This window comes from Fundulus heteroclitus, chromosome 22, assembly GCF_011125445.2.
Source record: "Fundulus heteroclitus isolate FHET01 chromosome 22, MU-UCD_Fhet_4.1, whole genome shotgun sequence".
Classification (NCBI taxonomy): domain Eukaryota; kingdom Metazoa; phylum Chordata; class Actinopteri; order Cyprinodontiformes; family Fundulidae; genus Fundulus; species Fundulus heteroclitus.
Genome location: NC_046382.1, coordinates 19,605,789 through 19,633,290, shown reverse-complemented (window position 1 = coordinate 19,633,290; position 27,502 = coordinate 19,605,789). Strand labels below are relative to the sequence as shown.

The 27,502-nt window shown below is 38.5% G+C and overlaps 1 protein-coding gene across 3 annotated transcripts in view; it reads right to left on the bottom strand.

The window, feature by feature from the left end:
* Positions 1 to 27,502, bottom strand: part of eys (eyes shut homolog) — a 268,769-nt gene that overhangs the window by 14,879 nt on the left and 226,388 nt on the right. For all 3 annotated transcript variants that reach the window (XM_036126396.1, XM_036126397.1, XM_036126398.1), the window contains 2 exons: positions 22,080 to 22,303; positions 1,562 to 1,734 (listed from right to left, as the gene is read on the bottom strand). In XM_036126396.1, coding sequence (XP_035982289.1) covers positions 1,562 to 1,734; positions 22,080 to 22,303 — 397 coding nt within the window. The remainder of the gene's footprint in view (positions 1 to 1,561; positions 1,735 to 22,079; positions 22,304 to 27,502) is intronic.

Here is a 27,502-nt window from a genome sequence, read left to right as displayed (position 1 = left end):
GGCTCATGGTAAAATACAAACTGGACTTCTCGTGGTTTTTCTTTAACAATGGCATCCCTTTTTTGCCACTCTTCCCTTGAGACAAGATTTGTAGCGCGAACAACTATTAATTGTCTGTTCGACAGATTCTCCCACCTGAGTAGTGACTCTCTGCAGGTCCTCCAAAGCTGCCCTGCACCTCACGGCTGCCTCTCTGATCAATCCTTTTCTTGCCTGGCCAGTCAGTTTAGAGTAAGGATGGGCATGTCTTGGTAGGTTTGCAGCTCCGCTTTCAGCGTTTTGCTCGGTGTATTGTTCTTTAAACTAGATTCCTCCCTTACGTGCTTGGTCTGTTCCTTGGTCTTCACGATGCTGTTTGCTCGCTAATCTTCTCTAAAAGAAATCTCTGAGCCCTTCGCAGAACAGCTGGATTTAGACTTTGTATATTTAGCATAAAGTACTAAGAGCACCAGTATTTCTCATGCTGAATGTTTTCAAATGTTTCATGTCGACTGCGTTCGAGGCGTTCCACCATCAATTCCTTCTCTTCTCATTTTTCTATTTCCTGCTTTTTCTTGCCGTTCAGAGAGCAATTTGTAACTATGTAGGAACAAAAATAGCAATACTACATTTAAAAGAAAGACTTGTAGCTGTTTCATGTGTCCTAGCAGACAAACGGCATACGTTTTTTATTTTTTATTTTATCAAATAAGAGAGAAGAAAAAAAGAAACAGCCAGGCTCACGTGTAATTACTGTCGCTATTTTGCAACGCCGCCACACAAGAAGAAGTAGTGCAAAAACCCAGGAGGCGAGGGGGGGGACTGATCACTTTTTGACTTTGATCTAATCTGATGTTTAGGGATTAAAATCCAAATGTCAGCCATGTACTTTGTGTGAAAATAGACGGTTAGGTTTCTGTGTTTGGCAAGTGGGTGCTGGGAGCCTGACGGGGGCTGGGTCATGGTTGAGCGACTTATATGCCAAGCACCCTGCTGCTGCTACAGTCAGTCTAGTCAAGCAAAACCTTTTGTTTCTGTGTGTCACAACCTGTGAAGCCTGCAGTCTTTTATGGAACTGGGTTTGGGGTTGGGGAGGGAGGGGTGGGTGGGTGGGTGGCATATGAAGTTATGAAAGGTTAAAACTTTAATACAGTTGTTATTTATCAGCCATTAAATGCCTACGCAATAATACCGCAGCACAACTTTATAATATTGTTTGCAAGCTCCATATATCTCGCGTCTGTCATACACAAGTACACGCACAGAGAAGTAATGCCTTTCGCTGGAGATACGGTCACAGGAAATGGATCTTATAAACTTCAAATTGTCTTTTAAAATATTCAGCAAAGCAGCCACGAGTTTGATTATCTGACTCCTCTGCTGGAGGAGGACGTTTCTGCCTCTTCAGCGGAATTCAGTTTCATTAGTCCCTTTTTATCCAACAACAGACTCTGATTATACCGACTGCTCAAGGCTTTCATCCACCAAATGTTTGCAGATCCAACTCCTAATGAATCTGGGTCTGCTTTAAAACACCGCCCTGCGCTGCTCTGAGACAACTCGCTCCACGTTCGTCACCTACTTTGGTCGCAGAGCAGCCCCTGTCGTCCGTAGGGGCATAGACAAACGGCCTCCAGCTGCGACCTCGGGATGCACGTGGCTCCGCGGCTGCAGGGTCCCCGCTCGCAGGCGCTGAGCTGGCACAGTCGGCCCGTGTAGTGCGGGGGGCACTCGCAGAACCAGTCCTCGGCGTCACTGTTACATGCAGGGAGACATCCTTTTAGCCGATGCGTTTTTACCTCGGCTCACAGAACACACAGGGGAACAGGATGGGATAAAGCATCAAGAATAGCCTCGTCTGAGCGAACGGGGGAAAGCAAATGTGTCCATCCAGAGGGAACAGAAGTAAAAGTCTACTAATAGAGGTGGAGAAAAATACAAATCCTCTTATAAAGGTTCTCCATCTCTGTAGTTACAGCAGAGGCGCACTGTTTTAGATGTCTTTTGGTATAGGTGAGCGTACGCACCCTGAATTATAACAGCAGGAAGCAGGTCATTAGCGGCATGACAGCCAAAGGAATACCAAGAATTTATATAATAGTTTGTATCTCCTTTTTCTGCGATTTTCTTTCCTCTGAACCCCCTCTCTCGGAAAGAACAGAAGGATGATCTAACATCTGAAGTGATATCCAGACAGGGACTTTATAAAGTGCTCTTAAGACAGGCACAACTCTGAAAAAGGTATAAGATAAGACAGTGGAAGCATTGGTCGGGATTCAGACCTATAAATGAATAATGCGTTTGGAGCAGCAGCACTGTCGGATTTATTTTGCCCCTTCAGAAAATGGCTTCTGTGAATGAAATATTTACTTTCTGTCATCTAAAGTTGAGCATTGTTCGAAAAGGCTGCGAGACACAAAAAGGTTCCTTTAGAACACAAACTATGTAATATGAATGGTGCTGAATATTAACAAATTGCTGCTCCTATTTAAACGCAGTGGTAGAGCTGAAACAAGATAAATGGTAAATGACCTGTACTTGTAAAGCACTTTATCAAGTCTTGGGGACAGCAAAGCACTTTACCCTTCATTCAATCACTCACACATTCACACGCTGGTGGTGGTGAGCTGCTTTGTAGCCGCAGCTGCCCTGGGCTAGACTGACAGAGACAAGGCAGCCATACAGTCAGCACCACTGGGCCCTCTGACCACCGACAGCAGGCAAAGCAGGTGAAGTGTCTTGCCCCAGAACGGTCCTAGAGAGGGATCAAACCGACAACTCCTAACTCCTGCGCCACCATTGCTCCAACCGCGCCACACTAATGAGTGACAGAAATGTTTTAAAGATGTCTGTTATACCATACACTGCATAAACAGGTAAAATACACGCTTTTTTCTATCACGCTGACATTAAATTGTCATAAATATTTACTGGTTTAGGTCATTTAGGGTTATTCAAATTATTTCTATTTATTAAATGCCACAATAATGACTGATAGGATTGTTTTAAAGATGTCTATTTTTCACTTAGTTCGAGAAATTTGGAAGAGATGGCCACACTCCCCCGGTATCAACTTCCGGGCTGATCTTTTGAGGTGCAATTCAGTTCAGTTCAATTCACTTTTATTTCTATAGCGGCGATTCACAACCCATGCCATCGCCAGGCACTTTACAAAGTCAATTCAATTAAATCATACCAACGGATTGATTCAAAAGTTTTCTGTCCAATGAAAGCCTGTAGATTGGATGGAGTCATTGACCTGCATCATTCACTCCTGCTAAAAGAGCGAGTACCAACAGTAAATAGTCGCTTGGATGGATGATGATGCTTGCATTGAGGTGTTACTTTAATATTTCCACATAATGTCCTTTCCTCAAGATGCCATACATTTAATAAAATCCACCAGGCGTTCCTACAGCAAATCACCCACGGCTCTACTTCACAGGTGGGCTGTTACTCTTGCAGCCCACCTGCTCAAGCTTTTTTCTACCAAATATGACAGTGGTTATTTTGGCAAAACTCAGAGGTTTTGGTTTCATCAGAGCACAGGACACTCCTCCAAAATAGAAATGGGGTCTTCGTTCCTGAGTACAATGACGAACTTTAATCTAGCTTTTTATGTTCTTTTTTTCTTAGACTAATGTTTCTTCCTGTCTGAGTGGTTTTCAGTTCTTGGGAGTGGAGGACTCATTTTACTGTTGATAATGACTTACTCTTACGAGCTTTAGCCAGTATTTACACAGGGCCCAAGGAAGCAGTGTGTTTGAGGTGTTGTCCTAAAACACATTTCACAAGGTTGCATCTGAGTAGTTTACATGAACGTAAGTCCCAAGATTAGAAAGCCAGCACGCCGTTGTGTGGGCTTTTCCAAATAGTTTGAACACACATTAATCTCAACATATGCAAATCTTTGAATAAAAATAAAGTAATAATTACAAATTATCTTGTCCATTATTTTGGAACTTTAGCAGAAAAAAAAATTATTTGATAATGCTAGCTGATTTAAAAAGGGAAATGTTTAGTCTAATTTAATGTAAATATCTGGTTTCAACTGTATATAGCAGTACACCTTTGTTGCCATCTGTGGCGGTTTTTGTTACAGGAACAGACAAAGATGGAAAATACTAATAAGACATTCCAAGAAAGGCACAGATGGGTTTTCTATATAGACTTTGATAACTGATAAGAGGAAGTTTGGTGCTTTTAAGGCTGATAAATTCCCTTTTATGTTCTCACTTTAAATGTGACTCTTAAATTGCATGGGCCTTCCACCATATGTTTTAAATAGCTCCTCAGATAGTCAAGTTACTTAAAGAGGAGACCGTACATTAACTATATTTAGGTTTGAATCACAGGTGAATAGGTTGAAAAAAAATTTTTTTTGGCTTGCAAGACATTTTTTTTTTCAAAATATAGAGTGCAGGAAATGTGAACATCAAACACTGACTGGAAGGCCATTTTCACACATGAAATACATCTCTAGAGCTGAAATGCCGCGAAGACGTTCCAGACGGGTGGCGGGCGAGAGCGCAAATGTCAGCCGACTTTGTTCTGGACTCGCAGAGATTCTCTACTGTGCCAACTAGCAAAATCTGGGAAAGATCAGAAAATGTGAAGTGCATTTACAAGAAGCGTCAATTCCCGGTGAGTGCGTTTGTACAAACACGTTGAACTATACCTCAAGCAGTCATGGTGTGCTTAGCAAAAGTATTCACACCTCTTGAATTTTTAACAATTTGTTGCTGCACAGCCAGCATAGGTATTTTTCCCCTCTACTCCTAGATGCCCAAATGAAATTCAGTTTAACCAACTCCTCGCAAAAGTCACGTAATTGGTAAATAAACAGATCTAGCCTGTTTGTAACCAGCCATTCAAAAATGGAAATAGTATGGCACTTCCATTTTGGAAAGATGTTGCTAAAATACAGGGACATCAGACTGAGGTGAAGGTTCACCCTTCAGCCAGAGAATGACCATCCAGCTATTACTACAATGGAATAGTAGGGATCAGAGAATATTAATGTGTTAAAATGGACCAGTCCTAAACCCAGTTTAGAATTTAATCGTGGAAAATAGCTATTCACAGATGCTATTATAATATTTTGCTAGATAGATTGGGTAAAAAAAGAATAAGCTTTATTTGGCTATTTAAATACCGCAATGCACTTCAATGTGCTGCTATGGGACAATCCACCTTGGCGATGACTTAAGTAAATACAGGACATCAATTTTGCATTTTAAATTGCAAACATTTTTGAAAGCCACTTATCCTTTTCCTTCTACTTTAGAATAACGTTCTATTCTGTTCTGTCACATTAAATTGAAAAACCAACAACCAAAAACTCTTGGAATTTTGCAAGGCCCCATATATCCATATAGTTGATATTTTCAGATTCCAGCAGAATTAATGTCACAAGAACAAAAGCCATAACCAATTTCCACGGTTTCGTTTTTGCACAGTGTTCTGCCGTCTCAGTGCCGTTGACAGACGCTCCCCTGCACAAGTTCATAGTTCTGTGCTGTGAAATGACAAGTTCTTGCAGAAAATCACTTTATTTAGAAGGAAAACTTTAGAAAAGGAAACTTTGAAAAAAATATATCATCTGTACATTGTCTTGATTCCATTGAATCCCATGGGAGACCATCAGAAACGCTAATTAAATATCTGCGATACACTTTGTGATTATATCCCAAAATGTTAACATGAAAGCAGGTTGATTTACGTCTGGCTCACAATGTGATTCATAATTAAACTGGATGATGCTTCCAACAAAGGTTTTGTCTTCCCCCCCCCCCAACAGTCCGGTTTTGTAGCTCATTTTGATATACTGTAATTTCTTTTATAGATGTTGATAATAAAATATACGTTTTTGTTGTTAAAAAGGATTAATTTCCTAATTCTCAAAAAGCCCGTTGTGAGTCAGCATAACAATAAGACTATTCTTACAGTAGCTGACACACTTTTTGTGTATCTCCATGGGGACTTGGACGCCCTCCTCCTCTACTATTCTTTCTCAGTTTTTTTGTCTTTGAAAGCTTCCTTGCTGTGACATTGGTCCTGAGTTCCTTATAACAATTGTTTCATTTTTCATATAAAGGGCATCATGAGAAAAGAAGGCTTGCATTAAAATTCTAGAGCCAAACATCAGACAACTTTATAGAAAAACGTGACCCCGGGCAGGCAAGCAAATAATTAGAGTCCAGACTAGAACACCATTCATAACAAAGTCCCCCAATCTCAAAAAACCCATAATATAAATTGATTTAGCATACATTTGGTACTTTCCGTTTGTAGGGCTTGACAAATCACAACTGATGAGTCTGAATTTGTAAAAAAGTCTAGGATATTTTTTTCTGTAAAAAAAGTAATTTTGCCAGAGGAATTTAAATATATTAATACACTGTTAGTCTTCTAAACAACCCTTACATTAAAGTAATAAAAAACAGGTACACTTTTCAAATAGAATATCCATTGATTTAATCATTGATTGAATTAATGAAATTGACAACACCCCAAAACAGGAATGGTTTTGCAGATGGAAGTCACAGCCTTTTTTGTTTCCCCTCTTAAGTTTTTTGGGCTGCTATATAATACTTTAGCATTCAACCAGGGTCAGTGTCACTGCTGGTAGCACATGAGGTGATACCTGGACCCTGCAGAGATTGCATAGGCGGTCCGACTTAACACATCAATACATGCTGTTGTCAGGTTTGCTGTGTCTCCCAGCACAGTCTCAAGAGCATGGAAGAGATTTCAGGAGACAGGCAGTTACTCTGGGACAGCTGGACGGGGCCGTCGGACGTCCTTAATCCGTCAGCGGGATTTGTATCCGCTCCTTTGTGTAAGGAAGGACCGGATGAGAACTGCCAGAGCCCTACAACATGACCTCCAGCTGGCCACTGGTGTGAAAGTCCGACTAAACCATTAGAAACAGAATTCATGAGGGTATTGCTACAGCTATGTGGAACCGTGGAGCTCGCCTGGCATTTGCCAGAGAACACCAGCATTGGTGGGTTCAGCACTGGCACCCTATTCTTCTCACAGATAATAACAGGTTCACTCTGTCCTCATGTGACAGACATGAAAGGGCCTGGAGAAGCTGTGGTGAACGTTATGCTGCTGCAATATTGTTCAGCATCATCGGTCTGGTGGTGGCTCAGTGCTGGTCTGGGGAGGATCCTGACTGTCATAAGGTATCAGGATGAACGCTATATAAATATAAAACCTTTGTGTCTGGTATAGACAATTACCATTCCAGCCAATTACTGTAGGAATAGTAGAAACACATATGTGCTAAATGCTGTAAATAATAGTTTTAAAAGAGAAACTGAATCGGCTAATATTGCTATTTGCTGATTAAAGGTTTAACAAAACCATCTGTAGGATGTTGGCCTCAAAATTTAGTGGTGCATCCCTACTGTAAATAATGTAAAAACTTTGCATTTAGGTATGAATGACTAACTCAGAACAATTTATTGATGAGGTTACAGAAAATAGGAATACTACTGCAGAATTTTCTGTCATGAGTGAAAGATTCAGTATTGGTCATACTGATTAAACAAATGTTACAATTATTCCACTTGAAGAAGTACGTCTTGCTATGGAGAAGAGGCGGCTAAACAAAGAAGGTTTAGACCAATTATCAGCAGAGCCCCTGAAGTATGCTAGTCAAAGTGTCCACGTGTTGCACTCAATGTGCTTTACAGGATTTGTGAGTAACTTTATTTTACCTGATTCCTTGGTATCATTCATTTTAGTGCCAGCGTAAAATTGAGGGATAAACAATTACAGACCGGTTTCCTGGGCAAGTGTATTTTCTAAAGTTTTGGAACACATTATTTGACAAAGATTTCAAGAGCATATAATAGAGTATATACAATTTTTTTTCTTTTTAAAACTAAGCATAGTAAAGATCTATGTAGATATCCCTTGAACGAAATTGTAAGCAAAGGCAACGCAACTGTATTTACAGTCATATTTGATATAGTCATATTAGAATATGCATTTATAAGAGGCTTGTTTGTCAGATTAAACGTATCTTTTGAAAAAAACAAACAAAAAAACAACAACCTCCAAGCTGGTAATCAGCATACGTTTCATTAAGTCCCCATTCCTGCATGAAAAATGTTGCTTTTTTTATTGGTCTAGCGGACTGAGTATTGGTTGTGTGCACAAACTGAAACACTAGAGCTGCAAGTTGTACATGCAAGCTAATATGTTGGCATGTACATTTAAACGTGTACAGGTGACGTTAAAGAGGCTCTTTTTCGAGTCTGTTGAGCATATTTTGATATGGCTCACTTGTGGTGTAATTACAGGAAAGCTATAAGGGGAAAAATGCAGGTGTCATGAGCATTGTTCCAACTTTTCATGCCTTAATGAGGAGCTAGACAGTAATTAATGTGTCATTTGAATGGGTAAAAAAGTTTTATTTTTAGAGCTTTGATTGTTGCAGCACACAGTGACACAGGGTATACATCAAGGTTTTATAAACACCAGGAACATAAATCTGCAGATTTTATGATGGCTTTTTCTGCTAGAAGATGGAAGTCTAGATGTCTATGGTCCATTTTCTTCTGTGATGAAGGATAGTATTATTGAGAAACCTTAATATTACAAGCACATTATATTTAATAAGGGGCGAGTTGCCATAATGAAGAAAAATCTGATGTGTCAAAGGTTTGAACTTTTGAGGTAAGCAACCCTTCCCCTGCTCCATTAAGAAGGTCCATTTTAGCAAAAACAAAAAACAAAACAAAACCAAAAAAAAAGAAGTCTGTGATCATGTAATTCCTGCGGATGTACGTCCTATACAATAAATTGGAAACCCACTTGAACAGAAGCAGCAAAAACAAGCAGCAGATGTTTTTGGCTCCTTAAACGTAACGCATAGAAGTGTTGATCAGGAGAAGCTATATGCTTGGGAGAAAAAAAAAAACACTCCAGTTTTAATTGGCTCTAATCAAAAACTTGGTGTGTGGGGTGACAAAAGGTTATTTTAATTTGCCATAGGCAATCACTTTGATTACATAATTGTGGTATCAAAATTGTAGTTTGCAGACCAATTTGAATATTTTAATCACAGATGCATAAAAGCCGGTAAGCGACGCGTCTTACGCCGCTCAAAACTGGAGCGGCATCGCACAGAATCTGGATTAATTATTGAAAGAGATATACATTTTTAATCTAATAAGTACCAGATAAAATGATGAATAATGGACCAGTTAGCGTACGATACCATTGTTAGCTGGAACAACATGCTCTACAGCCACACGCTTTTCTCAGATTTCATACTTGTAAAGCTATTTACAGAGCAGTCCTTTTCAAGGGCCTGCTGGGTAGCAAACAGATCTCTCACACTGCTCCACTGCCATGAAAAGTCTTCAGTTGTCGGGATGAAAGCTTTTATTCTTTGTGAGAATAAAAATGGCAACTGGGTGGAGTTGATATCATTTAGAGAGGAGAACTGCTCTGGTGCTGAAATGCCGTTTCCTTTCCCACGCTGTAAAGACTAAATTGGACACAGTTATACAAAAGATACCATGATTCCTGATGGGTCAGGGGGCAAGTCAGTGGATTGTGGGAGAGGTAACTAGTCCCTCAGTCAATTTTGCAACTTAAATTTTAATAAAGGTAAACGGGAGAAGTGGATATTACCAAAAGCATGCGTTCGGCATATTCAGCCTCCTGTTTGAGCAGAAGGTTGTTCGATATTTCTACGACCTCTTCCAGGCCCTCTTTCAAACATTAGCCTGGGTGGTAAATCAGGGTGATGTCTGCTAAGTCTCGGCTGCCCTCCTTTCAAATATACTGCCATAGAAATGCACACAAAGACGATAACTTGAAATAAATCCTTATAGAAAGGAGGAATATAGCACCAGGGGAACATTTCTCAAGGAATCAGACAACATTCCCACAGTTCTGCTCTCTGCAGAACACCGTGGATTTATTTAACCATTCAAGTACATTAAAGTGACAGTTTGGAGACATAAAAAAACCTATTTATTTATTCATTGCATATCCACAGTCTTAGCTAAAAGACAGATTTAGAAAAGCTCATAAAACATACAGTTTAATCGCAGGACTTTTGTCAGGTTTCACCTAAATAATAAATAATGTCTAATTTACTTTTTTTGGTGAGCTTTTTACTCACTGTACAGCTGCTACGCGTTGGATGTTGAACAAGAAGACACAAAGGTATGAGGTCGATGGGCCACAGACGATCCTCGCTCTATTGCACAGACGTTCCACCTGACAAAGCGTATGCATTTAGACCAACACCTGCTTCAAACTGTGTACAGTGCCTTGCCAAGGCGTTCACAACCCCTGAACCTTTCCTCAGTTTGTCAAGTTGCAACCACAAACTTTAACGTGTTATACTGGCAGATTATGCGGCCTACCAGCACAATGTTTTGGATTATTGTGAGTACTGGTTTGACAACAGTTTTACGAATACAAATCTAAAAGGTGGGGCTTTGCATTCAGCGCACAGAGTCGACTCTTTGAAAAAACACCTTCCGTTGCATTTGCAGCTGCGAGTAATCGGGGTATGTTTCTATCAACTGTGAACATTTACTGACTGAGAACTTTCCACTACATCTTTGCAAAACCGATGAAGCCCAGTCAGTTCGGATAAAAAGCATTTTTTTAACCTCCATTTTCAAGATTTGTCACAAACTCTCAGTTGGTTTAGGTCTGGAATGGGCCGTTCTAACACCTGTATGTCCTTTGACCTAAACTATTCCACTGCTGCTCTGGCTGTGTTTAGGGTTGTCATCCCGCAGTAAGCTCAACCTCTTCCCCAGTTTCAAGTCTTTTTCAGCCTTCCACAGGCTCAGTTCAAGGATTGCCCTGTATTAACCTGGCCCCTGCACAGCTTGCATCACACTCCATATGAGACTTGTTATGATATTTCGTCAGTAATTCAACAATCCTTATCCTTCACCTGTCTAGTGTGGTCCTTGGTCTGTAAGATGCTGTTTGTTCACTAATAATCTCCGACAAACCTCTGAGGCCTTCCCAGAACAGCTGCATTCACCCTGAGACTAAATGACATGCAACTGGACTCTATTTGCTGACGCGGCGGTTGCCCTGGATTGTTTTGAGATATATTAGAGCAGCAGGGTCTAAATCTATAAGCACATGACACGTTTCTGGTTCTTATTTGTAAAAAGGATTGAAAACCATTCACATCTTGGTTCTGCACTAACTTGTGTTGGTCTATCACGTAAAATCCCAAATTAAATACTTTACTGAAGCACCATGACAAAATGTGAAACACATTTTAAGGGTGTGAGTACCATTTCAAGATCCCATGACCTCACACAGCATTCTTGTCCCCACAAGAATGCTGTGTGAAAGCATCCCTACAAACGCGACACTGCCACCATATTTCAACATTGGAATTGAATGTTCAGGGTGATGTACAATGTTGTTTTTGCATGACATATAGCACAATCTCATTCAGTGGATTACAGTGCTCACTGCTGATGACATGCAACTAGTATAAAGAATGAGAAGTGCAATGAATGTCCGGTGTGTTTTGGGAAAATGCTTAAAATCACTAGTGGCTTAATGTCAAAACCTCCCGGTTTCTAATTGACATGACTAGGTGGTAGGAGACAAAGGGATTTGGATAAGAAAAAAGTTAGAAACTATGACAGAATTTGCCAAAGCCTTGAGCTGCATGAATAATGAGGTTATTTTTGGGCAATTTTAAAAACCACAGGTGGGACCAGTGATGTTGGCATGCAGCTCCAGAGGAACACCGATTGCTGGTTTCAAAACATCTCTGGTTCCTAGTTAATTATTTTTTCCCCGAGATATAATCATGCCAATGCTGTAGTTAAATTCAGTCCTTCTGATCAGTGCGCCGCTGGTCCTGCTGAAAAATAATCAGTAATAATAGCAGGCCTCAAAGAGAAGCATTTCTGAGGGCATGACTTGCTTGACTGTCAAGGGAGTGTGAGAGAGTGACTGACAAGCTGTTTGGAAATACAGGCCAGGAGGTCCATTCACTGTTTGACCCACACTGCACAGAACGCTGCACATAGTGCTAATGCATGTCTATCATCTTGGCATCATTTTTCAGCTGATAAACAATTTATGCTTTTTTCTTTAACTTATCTACTCGCCTTGCTTAATTCACCTTGGGTTTAATGAAATTTTAATGTTCGAATAGGTACACAAAACCCTACAAGCATTCTGGCTTAATGTTAGGTAAGGGAAAGTAATACACAACACCAATCGATTTGTAAACAAACCATTAAAATACATTTTTATTTCCATTTGAATTAGTTTTGTCATCAGAAATTGACCGTTTGAACTCTTTTATATGTCAGTGTTTTTAAGCATAATATATATATATATATATATATATATATATATATATATATATATATATATATATATATATATATATATATATATATTTTAAATGTCTATTTGAAAATAAGACAATAAATAAGCCCTATTTACATAAAAAGGATACACTTTAGATAGACAAACACTTTATTTGTTTGAATCAACATTTCAATCAGAATGCTTGAATACATTTTTTAACCAATTAAAATATAATGAATCATAATTTGGCAATAATTCTGCATTTAATCCAGAAATATTTCAGAGCCACTAGTTAAAATACAAAAACAACAAAAAAGAAACCTGAAAAGGTCAACTATACTAGATGGTCGCGAGGAAGTCATTCTTTTCAACTTGATGCTTTGGGCTGATTAGACATTTAGCAACATGTTGCACACAAACATGTCCGAATAAAATCATACTGAAACAAATACAGTATTTGTTGTCTACTGCAAAAGCAAAATACTGTAACAATCTAATTGCATTATCTAAATCTACAACACTATAAAAGTTTTAACTGTTTTAAATTTTTCTGTTTTAATAGGCATGCTCAGAGCATTAGTTTTTGGTTTTCCTTTGAACCCACGGTGATTTTCTGCACCGGTTCTGCTCTGACTCCAATTCAAAAGAAATGATCTCCTCAGGAATAATTAGTAGCTACATACAAAAACTTGTTTGGCTGGTTAAAAAGACAGTTATTTGCTTTCTGCCACACTTTCCACCAAATCTGTTGCCAAGAAACCACTTTAAACATTTAAAACCGCTATTCTAGTTGGGCTTTAAAATTTAACCCTGTGAAGGTTAATCAAAAAATTACGACAGTAATTCTTTTCTATCTTTGTTTTTTGTTTTTTTTGTAAAGCAAGAAACCCAAAGAAATATTATTCGTGCCATCTTGATATGACACACCTGTGAGGTGGGATGGATTATCTCAGCAAAGGAGAAGTGGTCACTATCACAGATTTAGACTGGTTTGTGCTGATAAACAAACATTTAGACTGGTTTGTGAACAATATGTGAGGTAAATGGTGATATTGTGTATGTGGAAAAAGTTTTAGATCTTAAAGTTCATCTCATAAAAGATGGGAGCAAAACCAAAAGTGTTGCCTTTATATTTTTGTTGAGTATAGGTTATCCCTATTACTTGAACAACTTTTGTGACTACTCTTTTTCCTTCCACTCAACTTACTGGTGATATGCTTGGATTCAGCACTCTGCAAACAGAAGGTTTCTTTAGTAAGGGCCATTTGTGGTTTATCTTTGCGGAGGGAGAAATTTACTCGTCCATTAGCAATGATTGTCTCTTTAACAACTGTGCAGTGTTCTCAATGATGGTGCAGTACATAAACATCCCCAGGAAATAACAGAATTTCAGGTTTTTGTTGGTTGTGAGCCATAATTATCAAAATTAACAGAAAAAAATGCATTGACATCTATCACTTTGTATGTAGTGGAACTGTTCAAAATAGGTTCAAGTTTTTTATTTTATTTTAAATCAATTAACTTAATGATTTTTTTAAGATACCCTTGCATTTCATCACACTTAAGCTCACATAGCGCTTATGAAAAAGGTGTTAATTTAAGGTCTATTAGCTTCTGTTTAACAATTAGCATTTTTTAGTCTTTTAGTCCTGTCACTTATTAGATCAAACGTTTTATTACAATTCCCATAGCTCCTGGGATGGTGGTGATATTAGTGGAGAGTGAACCTAACTGTATTTAATGATCACATTTAGAACTCACTGATTGTTACATCTAATTTTTATAATAATAATAATAATAATGACAATGCAGGGAATTTAAACGAATCCCCAGAAACTAACTGCCCACAAACAATGAAAAAAATCCATGTGAAATAAAGACCGGGTTTTCACAGTCAAAAACAAACTCTAGCTTGCATCCTGAAGTGTGTTCATAATTTCACTCCTATCTTCACGTGTCTTAAAGGCATTCACCCTGCATGATGTTGCCACCTGCTTCCACTAAATTTCCAATACCTGCTTAGAATGAGGCACAAGGGGATGCCATTAGCATTAGCACCCCAGCAAGAAACTCACAGTCAGGGAGCAAAGGATCCAGGTGCAAGCTGCACCACACTGATCATAAGTATATAGGAAGAATGATGCAGTTGTGTACATTTCTAATCTCTTAGTCCACAGCTGTTAGCTTTTATAACTTTTGATTGTGCAGGTGTTTGTATTTCCCTCTGATGAATTAATATCTTTTGATTTTTTGACAGTTTTTCATTTTCTTTTTGTTAAAGAGCAGCACTTACACTACACACAGGCAGCAGTTGAGAAGATTTCATGGAAACAATTTTCACTTGCTCTATTATGTGACATCTGTTGCTGCGACCTGTACCTGAGGTTCATAAGTGACACTGACATTGAACATCACAAAGCTGGAATTGCTTGCTTTTTAAAAATAAAGACTTCATCTTAATATCCATTATGCGTTACTGAACAATGACGAGCCACCTACTTGGTTTCCAATTTATATTCCTATGTGCCTTAATAAACAGAGAGCCACATGAAAAGTGAATGGCACCAAAATAACTAAAACTGGACCTTTGATAAAAATCTCCATTCATCCCATTATGCTGTGGCAGCGCAATCTACGGATACCAACACAATGAGCAGATCTCTGCGAACTGCCGATGACCCCGGCACAATGTGCGGTTCAAAAGGATACTGCAGTAACGCATATTCATCATGCAGATAATTGCACGGCTCACACTGTCCCACATGACAAGCCAATGTGACCACCGGCTCTTAATTGGTATTCTTAAACCTATTCATATTCCAATATTCATGGCGCCCTTTCTCATTTCCTGTTTAATAAATTCAACTGTTAATTGATAGCGTCATAACACAATGAAGAAGGCATTTGGAGCAGCTATTTTCTAGATTACCAAAGGTTAAAGAGCAGCATGCACAGTTAATGCATACTTAAAAAGACGAGCCAAATTGCTGGAAAGTGGGGAGTGATGGCAGACTGATTAGGTCAACTATTGGAGATAAAAAGATGGAGGTAAAACAGTCCTACTTGTTGGATGACAAAGCCATATCATAAAAAGAAAAAGCTTTAGAAAAAACACACAGTTGCTTTAGTTAGAAATAATTTTGAGCAATGAAGCATAATATTGAAGATTTGGCCTTATTCTCTGTTTTTAGTATGTTTTCTTTCATTCAGGAGATCATCGGTTGGACATAAAGTTATGGAGGACAGAATTGCTGAGTTGTTTCAACAACCACAACACTAACACTGATTTTAATGAGCTTGTACTATCATATTAATAGTAATGTAGTAAATAAGTGATTCATGGACATGAACCTGTTTGATACAGTTAAACCCAAAATTACTCTTACCACAGACAGACTTAGGTTCAAAGTGATCTTTTAATTATATTAATATGTTTTTTTTTCCCTCACTGGAAGTAATATTAATGTTAGAATAGTCCAGCTAGAGCTTCAACTGAGAATTTGTGGAGGGAGTTAAGAAGAATTAGGGTTATGGCAAGGAAATAATTGGAGCTCGTCACCACCGATAGGTCATGGAAGTAACAGTACAAATGTGCAAAAAACTGTTTTTAAGAAAGGTTTGAAAGCTGTAATGCCAGAACAGAATTTTTAGTTCATTATTGACTAAGGTAAAAGTAATTTTTTCCCCTGCCATTTTTATTAGTACATAAATAAATAAGTGTGTTTAAATCTATACAGCTTTTACATTGATGAATAAACCTTGAAAGATGCGTGTCCTACTTCTAATCAGAAACAAACTTCTTTGTTTGATGAAAATATATATAGATTTTTTTATCTAAATCCGCCAAAGGTATGAATATTTTTACACTTAACTGGCACTCATTTGTATAAGTACAATTGAATCCTTTTACATGAAAGAATAAAGTTATTGCTCATATTATTTCTCACTACAGTCAGAGAACTGCCACAAGTGTAGCACAGTAGCTAATTACTAAAACACCTCAGCAGTCCAGTGCAGCTTAATTCACCCAGATCCTGTAGTTCAACTAATATTCCACTCTTACTGCACGTTCCACCAAGTGTGCAGTCTTATGCATACATTTTGACTTTCCACAAGTTGTTCTGTATTTTTTTTATTATTTTGTCTCCTTCTGAAAATTCTCAGATAAGCTAAGCTACTCTGCTGTTATTATTTAAATTTTTGCTTTGTTAACCGAATGCTATAGACATTACTGTGTTTCATAATTAAAAGCAGTTATAAGAGCCCCTTAATGAAACATTAGGTTATTGATTTTTATTGTGTCTAACCTAGAAAATACGTTGTCGTATGCAATATCTTGTTTTTTTTTTCGGTCAAGATCCACATCTCATTATCCATAGATAGGGGTCTAAACATCATAAATAATACACCTTGAATGTTTCCTCATTGTATTTTGGAGACGCCTGCTCCATTACCTATCAGAAACAAACTTCTTTGCGGAAAGAAAATAAATATAAATATAAATCAGATTAGATTACTACAAACTGATTAACTCTACATGGACATTACTCCATCCACGGTCACTTGCTTGATTTTTATGTCCGGTCGTTCCAGTCTAAATTCCTTTATCCAGCAAACGCCTCATGAAATTACGATTTTTGTGAATAAATGACAGAATGATGGATCAATGCGCCATTTTCTCCTGTCCTGCCCTTTTGTTGTTTAACTCTTTCATTTGCATCCGTATGTTTGAGAGACATTAGCGTCTTTGCATCTAAGCTGTAACCAATTAGAGGCCAGAGTGAAGTCACATGTAAGCCAAAAGTCAGACACATTTTATGAAGTGAACAGATGTAATAATTACTTTTTATTTTTCCAATTTATAGTTATTCTTTTTACACTTTTTTATGGCTATTTTAATGGTGGGCAGCAGCCACAGTTTACAAGCCGCCACTGGTAAGAACAATCACAGATGAAAGCTTGTGTGATTTGTATGATATCCTAAGAAACTTTAAAGCTGTCCTTGCAACATTTTAACAAGTTAAGGCACATATTAAACTAATATTGATTGTGATTAATGCTGTAGATTGCAGGTAAAAGCTGATGGGAACATATTTTGAGATTTGGTCAGATGGTGCAACTAATTTCACAGATACAGAGGACGGAAAACTAAATTTGTGTCCAAGAACTGGAAGTATTCTTTTATTCTCCCGGGCTGGCTTGCTAACTCTGTTTATGCATAAAAAGGTGTGCGGCAGTATTTTATGCCATCACGGCTCTTTTACAAGAAGAATAAAGCGAGCCAATAAAACTGGAAGAGATAAAAGCAAATATCTGATCTCAGAAATGTCATACAGCTCAATAAAACAGATTTCAGAACATTTAAATAGGATGTAAAAATAACTCTCAGAAACATGTTTTAGATTTTTGAGCCTGCTTGTAATTTTGTTACAGTTCATGGTTGTTATGAAGTATTAGAAGAAAAAAAAAAACGCAGTTGAAGTGAATATGCCTTGGAGCACGGAGACAGAAGGTAGACAACATATGAGTTCATGTTAACCTAATTCATTGCTAATGGTTACGTAAGATTTTTTTCCCCTCCTTTTCACCCATGCAGGCTGTGTCTGCATCATGTTTGCAAGAAAATAATTTTTTTACTCTAAAAAGAAAAAATGTATAAAGAGCTTAGTGATGAAATAAATATTTATTGACTCACCTGCTAATGAAAAAACCCGAGTGAATAGAAAATCTTTGATTCAGCTGAGAGAAGTGACAGCCCTACTGAAGCGAACCAGGCAAAAGCTTGATACAGTGTGAAAGGCACTTCATATTGATCGTCCTTTGGAAAAAAAAAGCGAATCCTCATCGTAACTCAGGAGAAAAAAGCCAACATGGCATAAGCACTCAGACCCCTTGAACCTATTCAGATTTTATTACCTGAAAACCACAAACATCTATTGAGATTTGATGTGAGAAACAAACACAAAATGGTGCATAATTGTAAAGTGGAGGGAAGATGATACATCATTTTCAATATTTTTGTTGCATGTATGGTAGGCATTTGTATTTAGCCTTCTTAAACCTGAAACCTTTGGATAGACTAAATGCAGCATACTCTCTTCAAAATTCACCTTGTTTATCAATAGCTTCCGCCTGTGAGTAATTTAACCTCAGTATAAATAATGTGCTTCTGTGAAGGCCTAAGAGGTTTGTTGACCAGTAAATAAATGGATAAAGTTGTGAAAAAGTTTAAAGTAGTGTAAAGCAATAGAACAATGTCCTAAGCTCTCTTAGCACTGTTCTTAGCATTTGGTGAAAATGGAAAAAGGTCGCGACCATTTGCAAATCTACCAATATAGCCGTTCCACCTAAAATGGCAGAAAGAGTAAGGAGAACATTAATCAGAAGGACTCTTGAGGAGCAGGTGGAGAAAATAAATCTGTTTACAAGACAATTAGCACTTATGGATTGTTCTTAACCTGGCCTTTACCTCAAGAAGAAAGCCGTTGTTGAAAGAAAAGTTTAAGTTATTTGCAGTTTGCCAGAAGCCCTAGAAAGCCAAGATGTTGAGGGGATTCGTTTGGTGGCCTTAGGATTGCGTCTCTGCTATTCGCGAATGACGTGGTCCTATTGGCTTCATCAGGGCGTGATCTGCAGCTCTCACTGGAGCGGTTCGCAGCCGAGTGCGAAGCGGCCGTGAAGAAAATCAGTGCTTCCAAATCCAAGATCATGGTCTTGAACCGGAAAAGGGTAGAGTGCCTTCTCCAGGTTGGGGAGAATGTGCTGCCCCTAGTGGAGGAGTTCAAGTATCTTGGGGTCTTGGGGTTCCCAAATGAGAGAAAGATTTAACAGGGGAAGATGGAGCGGGAGATCGACAGGCGGATTGGTGCAGCGTCTGCTGTGAAGCGGGCGCTGTACCAATCCGTTGTGGTGAAGAGAGAGCTGAGCCAAAAGGCGAAGCTCTCGATTTACCGGTCGATCTACGTTCCTACCCTCATCTATGGTCACAAGCTTTGGGTCATGACCGAAAGAACGAGATCCCGGATACAAGCGGCTGAAATGAGTTTTCTCCGTAGTGTGTCTGGGCTCTCCCTTAGAGATAGGGTGAGGAGCTCAGTCATCCGGGGAGGACTCAGAGTAGAGCCGCTGCTCCTCCACGTCGAGAGGAGCCAGTTGAGGTGGCTCGGGCATCTGGTTAGGATGCCTCCTGGACGCCTCCCTGGTGAGGTGTTACGGGCACGTCCCACCGGGAGGAGGCCCAGGGGAAGACCCAGGACACGCTGGAGGGACTATGTCTCCCGGCTGACCTGGGAACGCCTTGGGATTCCTCCTGAGGAGCTGGCCCAAGTGGCTGGGGAGAGGGACGTCTGGGCCTCCCTACTGAAGCTGCTACTCCCGCGACCCGACCTCAGCGGAAGAAGACGGACGGACAGAAGCCCTGTAGAGGACACTGAAAATGTGTGGCCGAAGGTTATTTGGTCAGATAAGATCAATCTTTAACTTTCTGGCCTTCATGCAAACCAGTATTTGTGTAAACCATTATCATTACACCACATAACCCTGAACACACTATCAGTAGCTACTTTTAAATGGACAAAAGCAATCGGAATAAAGGGCCCATCGGAACAAGAATACGTCATGTAAACACGTCGATTGGAATATTGTGATCAGATTAACCTCAATCGGAATGAAATTGTAATCCAAATGGTTTATGCCAATTGACAATTCGATCCACATGCATGTAAACGCCTGTCAGGATCAAGTTTTCTGAGTGAGGCAAGCTGACCTGAGTGTGCATGTGTGTCCCACATTAACGTCACGTATTTGTGCTTTGACGGGGAAATATGTCAGGGAGCGAAACTGGCTATGCACCCAATCCAACCTTTTCTATTTGAAACATTAAAAGAGCTCCAAATTATTATTTATTCAGCAACATTTCAGCCATAATTAGCACCTGGTGCAAATCCAGCCTTGTCGGATAGAAAACAAACGTATACTACTTCTTTGTTTGCTATTTTTTGTTACTCAGCAAAAACGGAAATACTTCTTCCGTGTTTTTTTTAGGGAAATTTGATAACTTGGCATGTCAGAAAGGTTTTATTCTGAATAAAGCCAGGTGCATATAATTAATTGATTGTGTGCCCATATAAACGGTACAATCTGATTATTTTTTGTTATTTAATCCAAATACATTTCGTGCATGTAAACATAGCTACTGACACGGTGAGGCATGGCGGTTGCAATGTCATGGTGTGGGCATACTTGAGCACTACTTTGTGTAGGTTGGTTACAAACCCCCAAAATACACTAAGTCTTGTGCTTGTAACATAGTAATTTGTGAAACAGCTAAAGGAGTATTGACTATTAATGCAGCACAATGTGCCACAGTGCTTGCTTAAATATAAGACAGATTTTTAATGACATACATAAAAAAAATCTATCATCAGTTTAAGAGTTTTTCAAATGTTTTCAGTCAATTAAAATAAAACAGGAAAATCGCATCGCAAAGAAGGAATCAGTCTAATGCACAAAACAAAGAATACAAAATTCCACTTTTTGACCAGCAGGCAAAACACTTTGTGTGGTAAACATTTAACGCCGCACATCACCCTAAATACACCAATCCTAACATTAAACATGATGGGGAAAACATCATACTGAGGGGATTCCTTTCTTCACCAGGGACAGGGATGCTGGTCAATGTTGATAGGAAAAAGTCAAAAAAGAAAACCTGTTAGAGGCGGCAAAAGTCTAAAGGCTAGGGCTACTTTAGCAAAGTTCTGTTCATGGAAATAATGCCAATGAAAACTTGAAGGCAACCTTTTGGTCTGCTGTGGAAAAGTTAGCTTTGTTCAAAATCAGGCAAAGCGGAAGTCCATCACGGAGCTGCAAGTATCCCACTGAGCCTAGAGACAACATATGTAGCTGGAACCATTCATGCTTGTTTGTGCAGCAAAACATTACATAAATTGACCTAAGAAAACTCCACCATTGCGGCCTTGCTAGAATTTAGTAATATTTACATAAAAATTTGATTTTTGTAAATGCAAGCCTCAGGGCACATATTATAAAACATATAATGTTTAGTAGACAAATAACAAGACTCTTGTATTCATCATAAATTATTATATAATCTATGTACAAAAATGTCAGCTACAGCTTTTAATGCTAATCAAACCTAATTCAAAATACTTTTCAATATTGATACAGACATCAAATTGAATATTTTATTCCTCAGAGTCAATGTGAGTCAGGCCACAGTCAAATTAGTCTAATGCAGAGAAGAAAAGCTTGACAAATGGACCTGTTTGTATAAAAAAAATAATGAAATAGGGTGCATTGCCACACTTTCATTGAAGTCCCTGGCTGGGTAAGTTAATGTGTGTGGAAAGCACATATTTTACAATCACAACCAATCCCGTTTTTAAAAGATGGAAAAACAATTTCTGTGTTGGTTTCTACAAAGGGTAAACTACCTCTGCCTGTCCTGAACCACACCAATTAAAGAGTGAGGGAAAATAACATTTGGGGGGGGGGAGTATTGGGTCATGTAGGAACATCATTTCTAACCACTCTGTATGGTGCTGGTAAATCTTGTAAATGAGGTGTAATCAGTCACAGTATGTCCTCATTTCTGGACTAATTTTTTTCTGCAGCATGTCTTATCATGTAGAAATGTTGCTGTATTTTTCAGTGACACCGTTTCAAATTCCTGCTGGGTGGTACATCTCAGCACCTTAAATAATCCGTTTGGGCTAAAAGGTGACCTGGTACAGTACCTGACACATGTTCCTCCATTGCGACAGGGAAGGTGTTGGCAGACAGGCGGGTCACAGTTCTTGATGTTCCTCCCCCTCACTGCTTCACCCACCAGGTCAATCTCCTTCAAGTTGACCTGAAATTCCTTGATGCAGCCAATGAATCTTCTTGCTTCTTTTCCTCTCTCATCATGCATCTCCCAGTGGGATGAAACATCCCCAAGAAATATGGGTCCAAAGGTTCTCTGCAAGAAACAAAAAAAAAAAGAAAAAAAATCAGTGAGCTGATTTATCCTTCAATAAATTAGGCTTTGAAGTTAGGAAAGGTGTATATAACGGAATGTATCCTAATCAGTTGAAGCCCAATGTCTATTAGGATGAACATGAAAGATACAATCTTCTGATAGATTCAGCATATTGTGGCCTAACATAAATTACAAAAGAACCTAATTTTCATAAACTGAATTAAAATTTCCCTTTCTGCATCTATTGGCATAGAACTGTCATTTTAAATCCTAAAATATATCTTGTAAGCTTTTTTAGTTCCCCAAGTTATGACATAAGCAGTCTCATCCTCAGTAAGAAGAGGATTTCAGCTTTCCAGGGTATTTGATTCACTTGATGTTGAATGTTTGAATCAGTGATTCTCCTCAAAATTAACAAGCAATACACATATACCTCTATATATGCGCGCGTGTGTGTGTGTGTGTGTGTGTGTGTGTGTGTGTGTGTGTGTGTGTATAAAATAAGGAAAAAACAACAACATTACCTGCTAACTTTGATGCAACATTTAAACACGACTGATTATGATACATTCTGGGAACTCTCTGCTTATCCTAGCATAACCTTTAGCTTAATGAGTAAAATTGATTCTGCTGCCAAAGCGGTGCAACATAATTAGGAGAAATACTCTTATTTGTAGTTCAGTTATAAAGGCTTTTTTTTTCTTCTTAGAGTTGTTTGGGTAATGATTTTTCCCCAAAGATATGTTCATCCACAGATTTTCTACACCGATTTTCCCAAATGACAAGAGAGGGTTTAAAATAGAACTCAACTGTGCCAAAACTGAGTATTGAGCCATATTACGTTTACACTGGTGCAGAAATTGAAAAAGCTTATCCGTTTTTTTTTTTGTTGATAAGTCACTCAATGCTGATTTCACTTGTATCAAGCATTAAAAAGGCACTGAAAATAAAGACTGTGAAAGGAATGAACAAAGCAGTGCCATTTACTCCATACTGAACAGCTCTTTTGCACTTTTGATTTCTTTTTTTCAAAAAAGCAGTGTGCAATCATATCCTGGTAATTTGCCTTTAATAATAGGGGGCAGCAAGGCAGATGTTTCTTATTGCACCTTACCCAACATGGCCAATAAAGAAAGATCTGCATCCTTTATATTGGATTATATCTAAATAAAATACCACAAAAAATTACCACAAGCGTGGTTTCTTTCAACAAAATCTGTGTAACACATAATGCGGGACAATACCAAACAATATGCCTTGGCTATAATTTACATAAATATTGGCTGCTGTTCTTCCAAATGCAGACATAATGCTGCATTTAAATATGGACGAGCTACCACTCTGCATATGGATGCTATTTGCTCACCCATTTGCAGCTGCTGGTTTTTTAAGTTTGGTTTGTTGATCCAAAATCCTTTATCTGCTTTTTTTTTCCTCTGGCAAGTTGTTGTGTGACTCTTCAGTTTGCATCCATGCCTTTAAACAACATTTGCTCCTGGGCATCCGAGCTGCCAGGGATGTGAGTTTGATTGAGAGCTATCAAGAATCAGACAGGAGGAAGAATGACACAAATGGCGCTGACTGGTCACGTGTGCAGAGACCTGCGCCCCAAGGAAAATGTTTAAGTAACCAAATACAAGCCAACATGAAATCATGTGGAAGTGTTAGGGTGTACATAGACACTAATTTGTCCAGTTACTGATGGCATTGAAACATTAATATTAGGAGGCCTATGCAAAAAACAAATGCAAGTAAACCCAAAATGGAATGGGAATGCTGAAAGATCTAAAGTCAGACACAGATGTGATAACTACTTTTTATCTTGTAATTTATGATTACTGTGTCTACACTTTTTTTTCCTGGAGTTTTGATATGGGCCGTACCCTAGTGCCCCCCCCTCCCCCAATTGACAAGCCACCTCTGGATGTCAAACTGTGTTGTAATATTTAAAATTCTTGGTAAGTGGGCCACGCTTTAAGAACTGACATGCCCCCTTCTTCTGTTTTTGCTTTTCTGGTACACACAAGTGTTTCACATTAAACACCCGTTAATATTAGACAATTATAATGCAAGTAAATACAAACAGAGTTTTCAAAAGAGGATTTCAAAAACAGAGGGAAAAAGGCAATCCAAATGAATTTGTTCCTAAGTGAAAAAGTACGGTCATTTTGTCCTGGACCTTATAATTGCTTGTGCCACCCTTGGCAGCTGACTATGACCTTTAATTTTAGTCCAATCTTCTTTACAAAAATGTTTGAATTCAGCCACACTAGAGGATTATTGTTTAAGGTCATAGCAAGGCTTCTCAGGTGACTTTGAATCTCAACTTTGACTAGGCCACTCCAAAACCTTATTTTTTGCTTGTCGTAGGGCTGCTGCATAGCCTAGGTGTGCTTGAGCTAAAGGTCATGAACTGATGGCTGGATTTTCTCATCTGTTTTTTTTTTTTTTTGTAAAGGACATAATTCAAGTTATATCAACTATATCAAGTATTTCAGGTTCCTCAAGCAGCAAAGCTGTCACAGACCACCATGTTTGACTGTCAGTTCTGAAATGCTGTATAGCCTTTATACCTAATGTAAACGCATGCACACCTTCTAAAAAGATTTTTTGTTTGTCGCATCAGTCTAAAGAATATTTCCCCCATAACTCCTGGGATCCTCAAATGTTTGGCAAATCTTTTGTGGTCTTTTTAAATAGCTGTGACTTTCTGCTTCAAACTCCTTCATAGAAACCATTTTTGCCCAGGCTCTTTTTTTATTGTTGAATTTCAAACACTGGCGTTAACTGAGGCATGTGAGGCCTGTGGTGCTTTAGATGTTGTTTGGGCTTCTTTTCTGACCTCTTGGATAAGTCACTGATGCCCTCTTGGAGACCAGCCACTCCTGGGCAGGTTCACAACTGTTCCATGTTTTTCCATTTGAGAATAAAGACTCTTGTTGATTTTCACTGGAGGGCCTAAAGTAGGGTGACCAAACGTCCGTATTTCCCGGGACATGTCCGTATTTCACGTCCTGTCCCGGGCGTCCCGGGTTTTTTTTATAAAGTGAGGAAATGTCCTGTTTTTTTCCAGCTATTACCTTCATTGGTACGTCACGCTGCGTGTGACGTAATCCCTGAGCCGCGTCAGTGTGGGCAGCCCTGTTATTAATCAGAAGATAGAGTCCTCCCTCGCGCTTGTCGGCCGCGCTTGCCTCTCAACCCCCCCCCCCCCCCCCCCCTTGGCCGCGTTCGCTGTATAACCCCCCCCCCCCCCCCCTACGAGGTGTCCTGGCTTTCCCAAATGAAAATATGGTCACCCTAGCCTAAAGCTTCAGCAATGGCTTTGTAACCATTTCCAAACTATAGATAGATGTCTATGACTTTGTCTCGTATTTGTTCTTGAATTTCCGTATATATTTTCCCCCCAATAATGTTGACAAATAGCTTCGATTTCACTTTTTCACAATCTGTCAGGTTACGTTGATATTTTTTCCCCCCATCAATAAGTGAAATCAAAATTGGAAAACTCGTATTGTGCTTATGTTTTTTTTCCAATGTAGATGTTTCTCAGAATTTGAAACATGTCAATGTAAAAGAAAAGGGAAAACAATACAAAATCTGTAGCTTACAAATTATTTTTTCCACAGCATTTCAACTAAGAAATGGAAAAAAGATCTCTTTAGAAAAATACCAAGCAGCCTTCAGAAACAAATTCCAATAAGTTAGTGTGTATGCTAAAGTTTCCACTATGAGATGAACACAATACCAGTTCATGTCACAAATCTTTGTACCTTGTTTATACATAAAAAAATAATATATATATATATATATATATATATATATATATATATATATATATATATATATATATATATATATATATATATATATATATATTGCTCTAAATACTTTCAGGTACAAAAAAGCCTTTGAAACAGTTGAAAAACTATTCAGCATTTAGGAAACAAAAGAAAAACATCTAGAAAGAATGAAAGAATGTCTTCTTTAGTAAACTCTAAAATATTGTATTATCTTCATATCTTAAACATACACATTATTTTGATTGGTTCTAAAATACTGTACACATATTTTGACTTTTATTTCTAAATAGAACACTACATCTGCTTGGTAATGCGGAGATAAATTATGCTCAATAGCAATGTAAAAATAATGTAAAACTGATACACATCTGACCAATAAGGTGACGTTTACATGTGAATTTACACTAATACAACAAGTATCAGTTTTACTCTTGCTTTCCCATTGTAGTTTAGACATTTCCCAGAAATTGTTAAATGGTCATTGTTTTCAACGCTACTCCCTTCTTCATTCATCTTTATATCAAGTGTAATATTTCAATATCATAACTGCCTGTACTAAATCGAAGCACTCATGTCAGTATGTATGTCTTTATATTGCTTTAAGAATGGCATTCATCAGGATTTTATGCTGCTGGTCCTGAAAAATTGATGGACAGCTGCAGAGGAGGTGTTTAGTGAAGGAATGGTGAAGTGTTGAAGTGTTGGACCACATAATCATTTAGGACATTGGCTTTAATGCAAGCTTTCGGTGACATAACCACTGCTTATCTGAAAGCTCATATACATAGATGACAGGGTTCACGGGAGCTCCATTGTACAGTCACCACATGGTTAAGAGCCCTGAGAGTAACTTTAATAAAGCTTAAGAGTCAAATAAACGAAGCTACGGTGCGGGGAAAGTTTTACAATGAGCAAGCCTTTATTTGTGCGATACAATCAGCTATGAGCTGCTAGAGTTGCATAATGACGATGGGCTGCTGAATGAATTTATGGTCCCTTCAAATATGTTTACCATGTTTATGAGACGAGTCCATTTGAAATGCTCACTTATGCAATATTCATGACTTTGTAAGTGGACCAACAGCAACTGAGTTCATAAGAGCCGTATGCTCATTTTTGAATTTTATTTTAAGGCAGCGCTTATGAGTATGCTATGCATCAAAGCTGCATGGCTAACCAAATCCTCATCTGCACAAATACATAAAATAAACAAATGTTCATACAAATCTTGACTGCATGTGAAAATATCTGCCATATTTCCAAAGTTCCAAGGTTTGCATTCTCAAAGAGAACGTCTTGATTTCAGCACCAAAATGTGCAAAAACAGTTTTCATGTCACATTTCCCTGAACTAAGGACCATTAGCCATAGATTCAGCTGCTCAAAATATAAATATA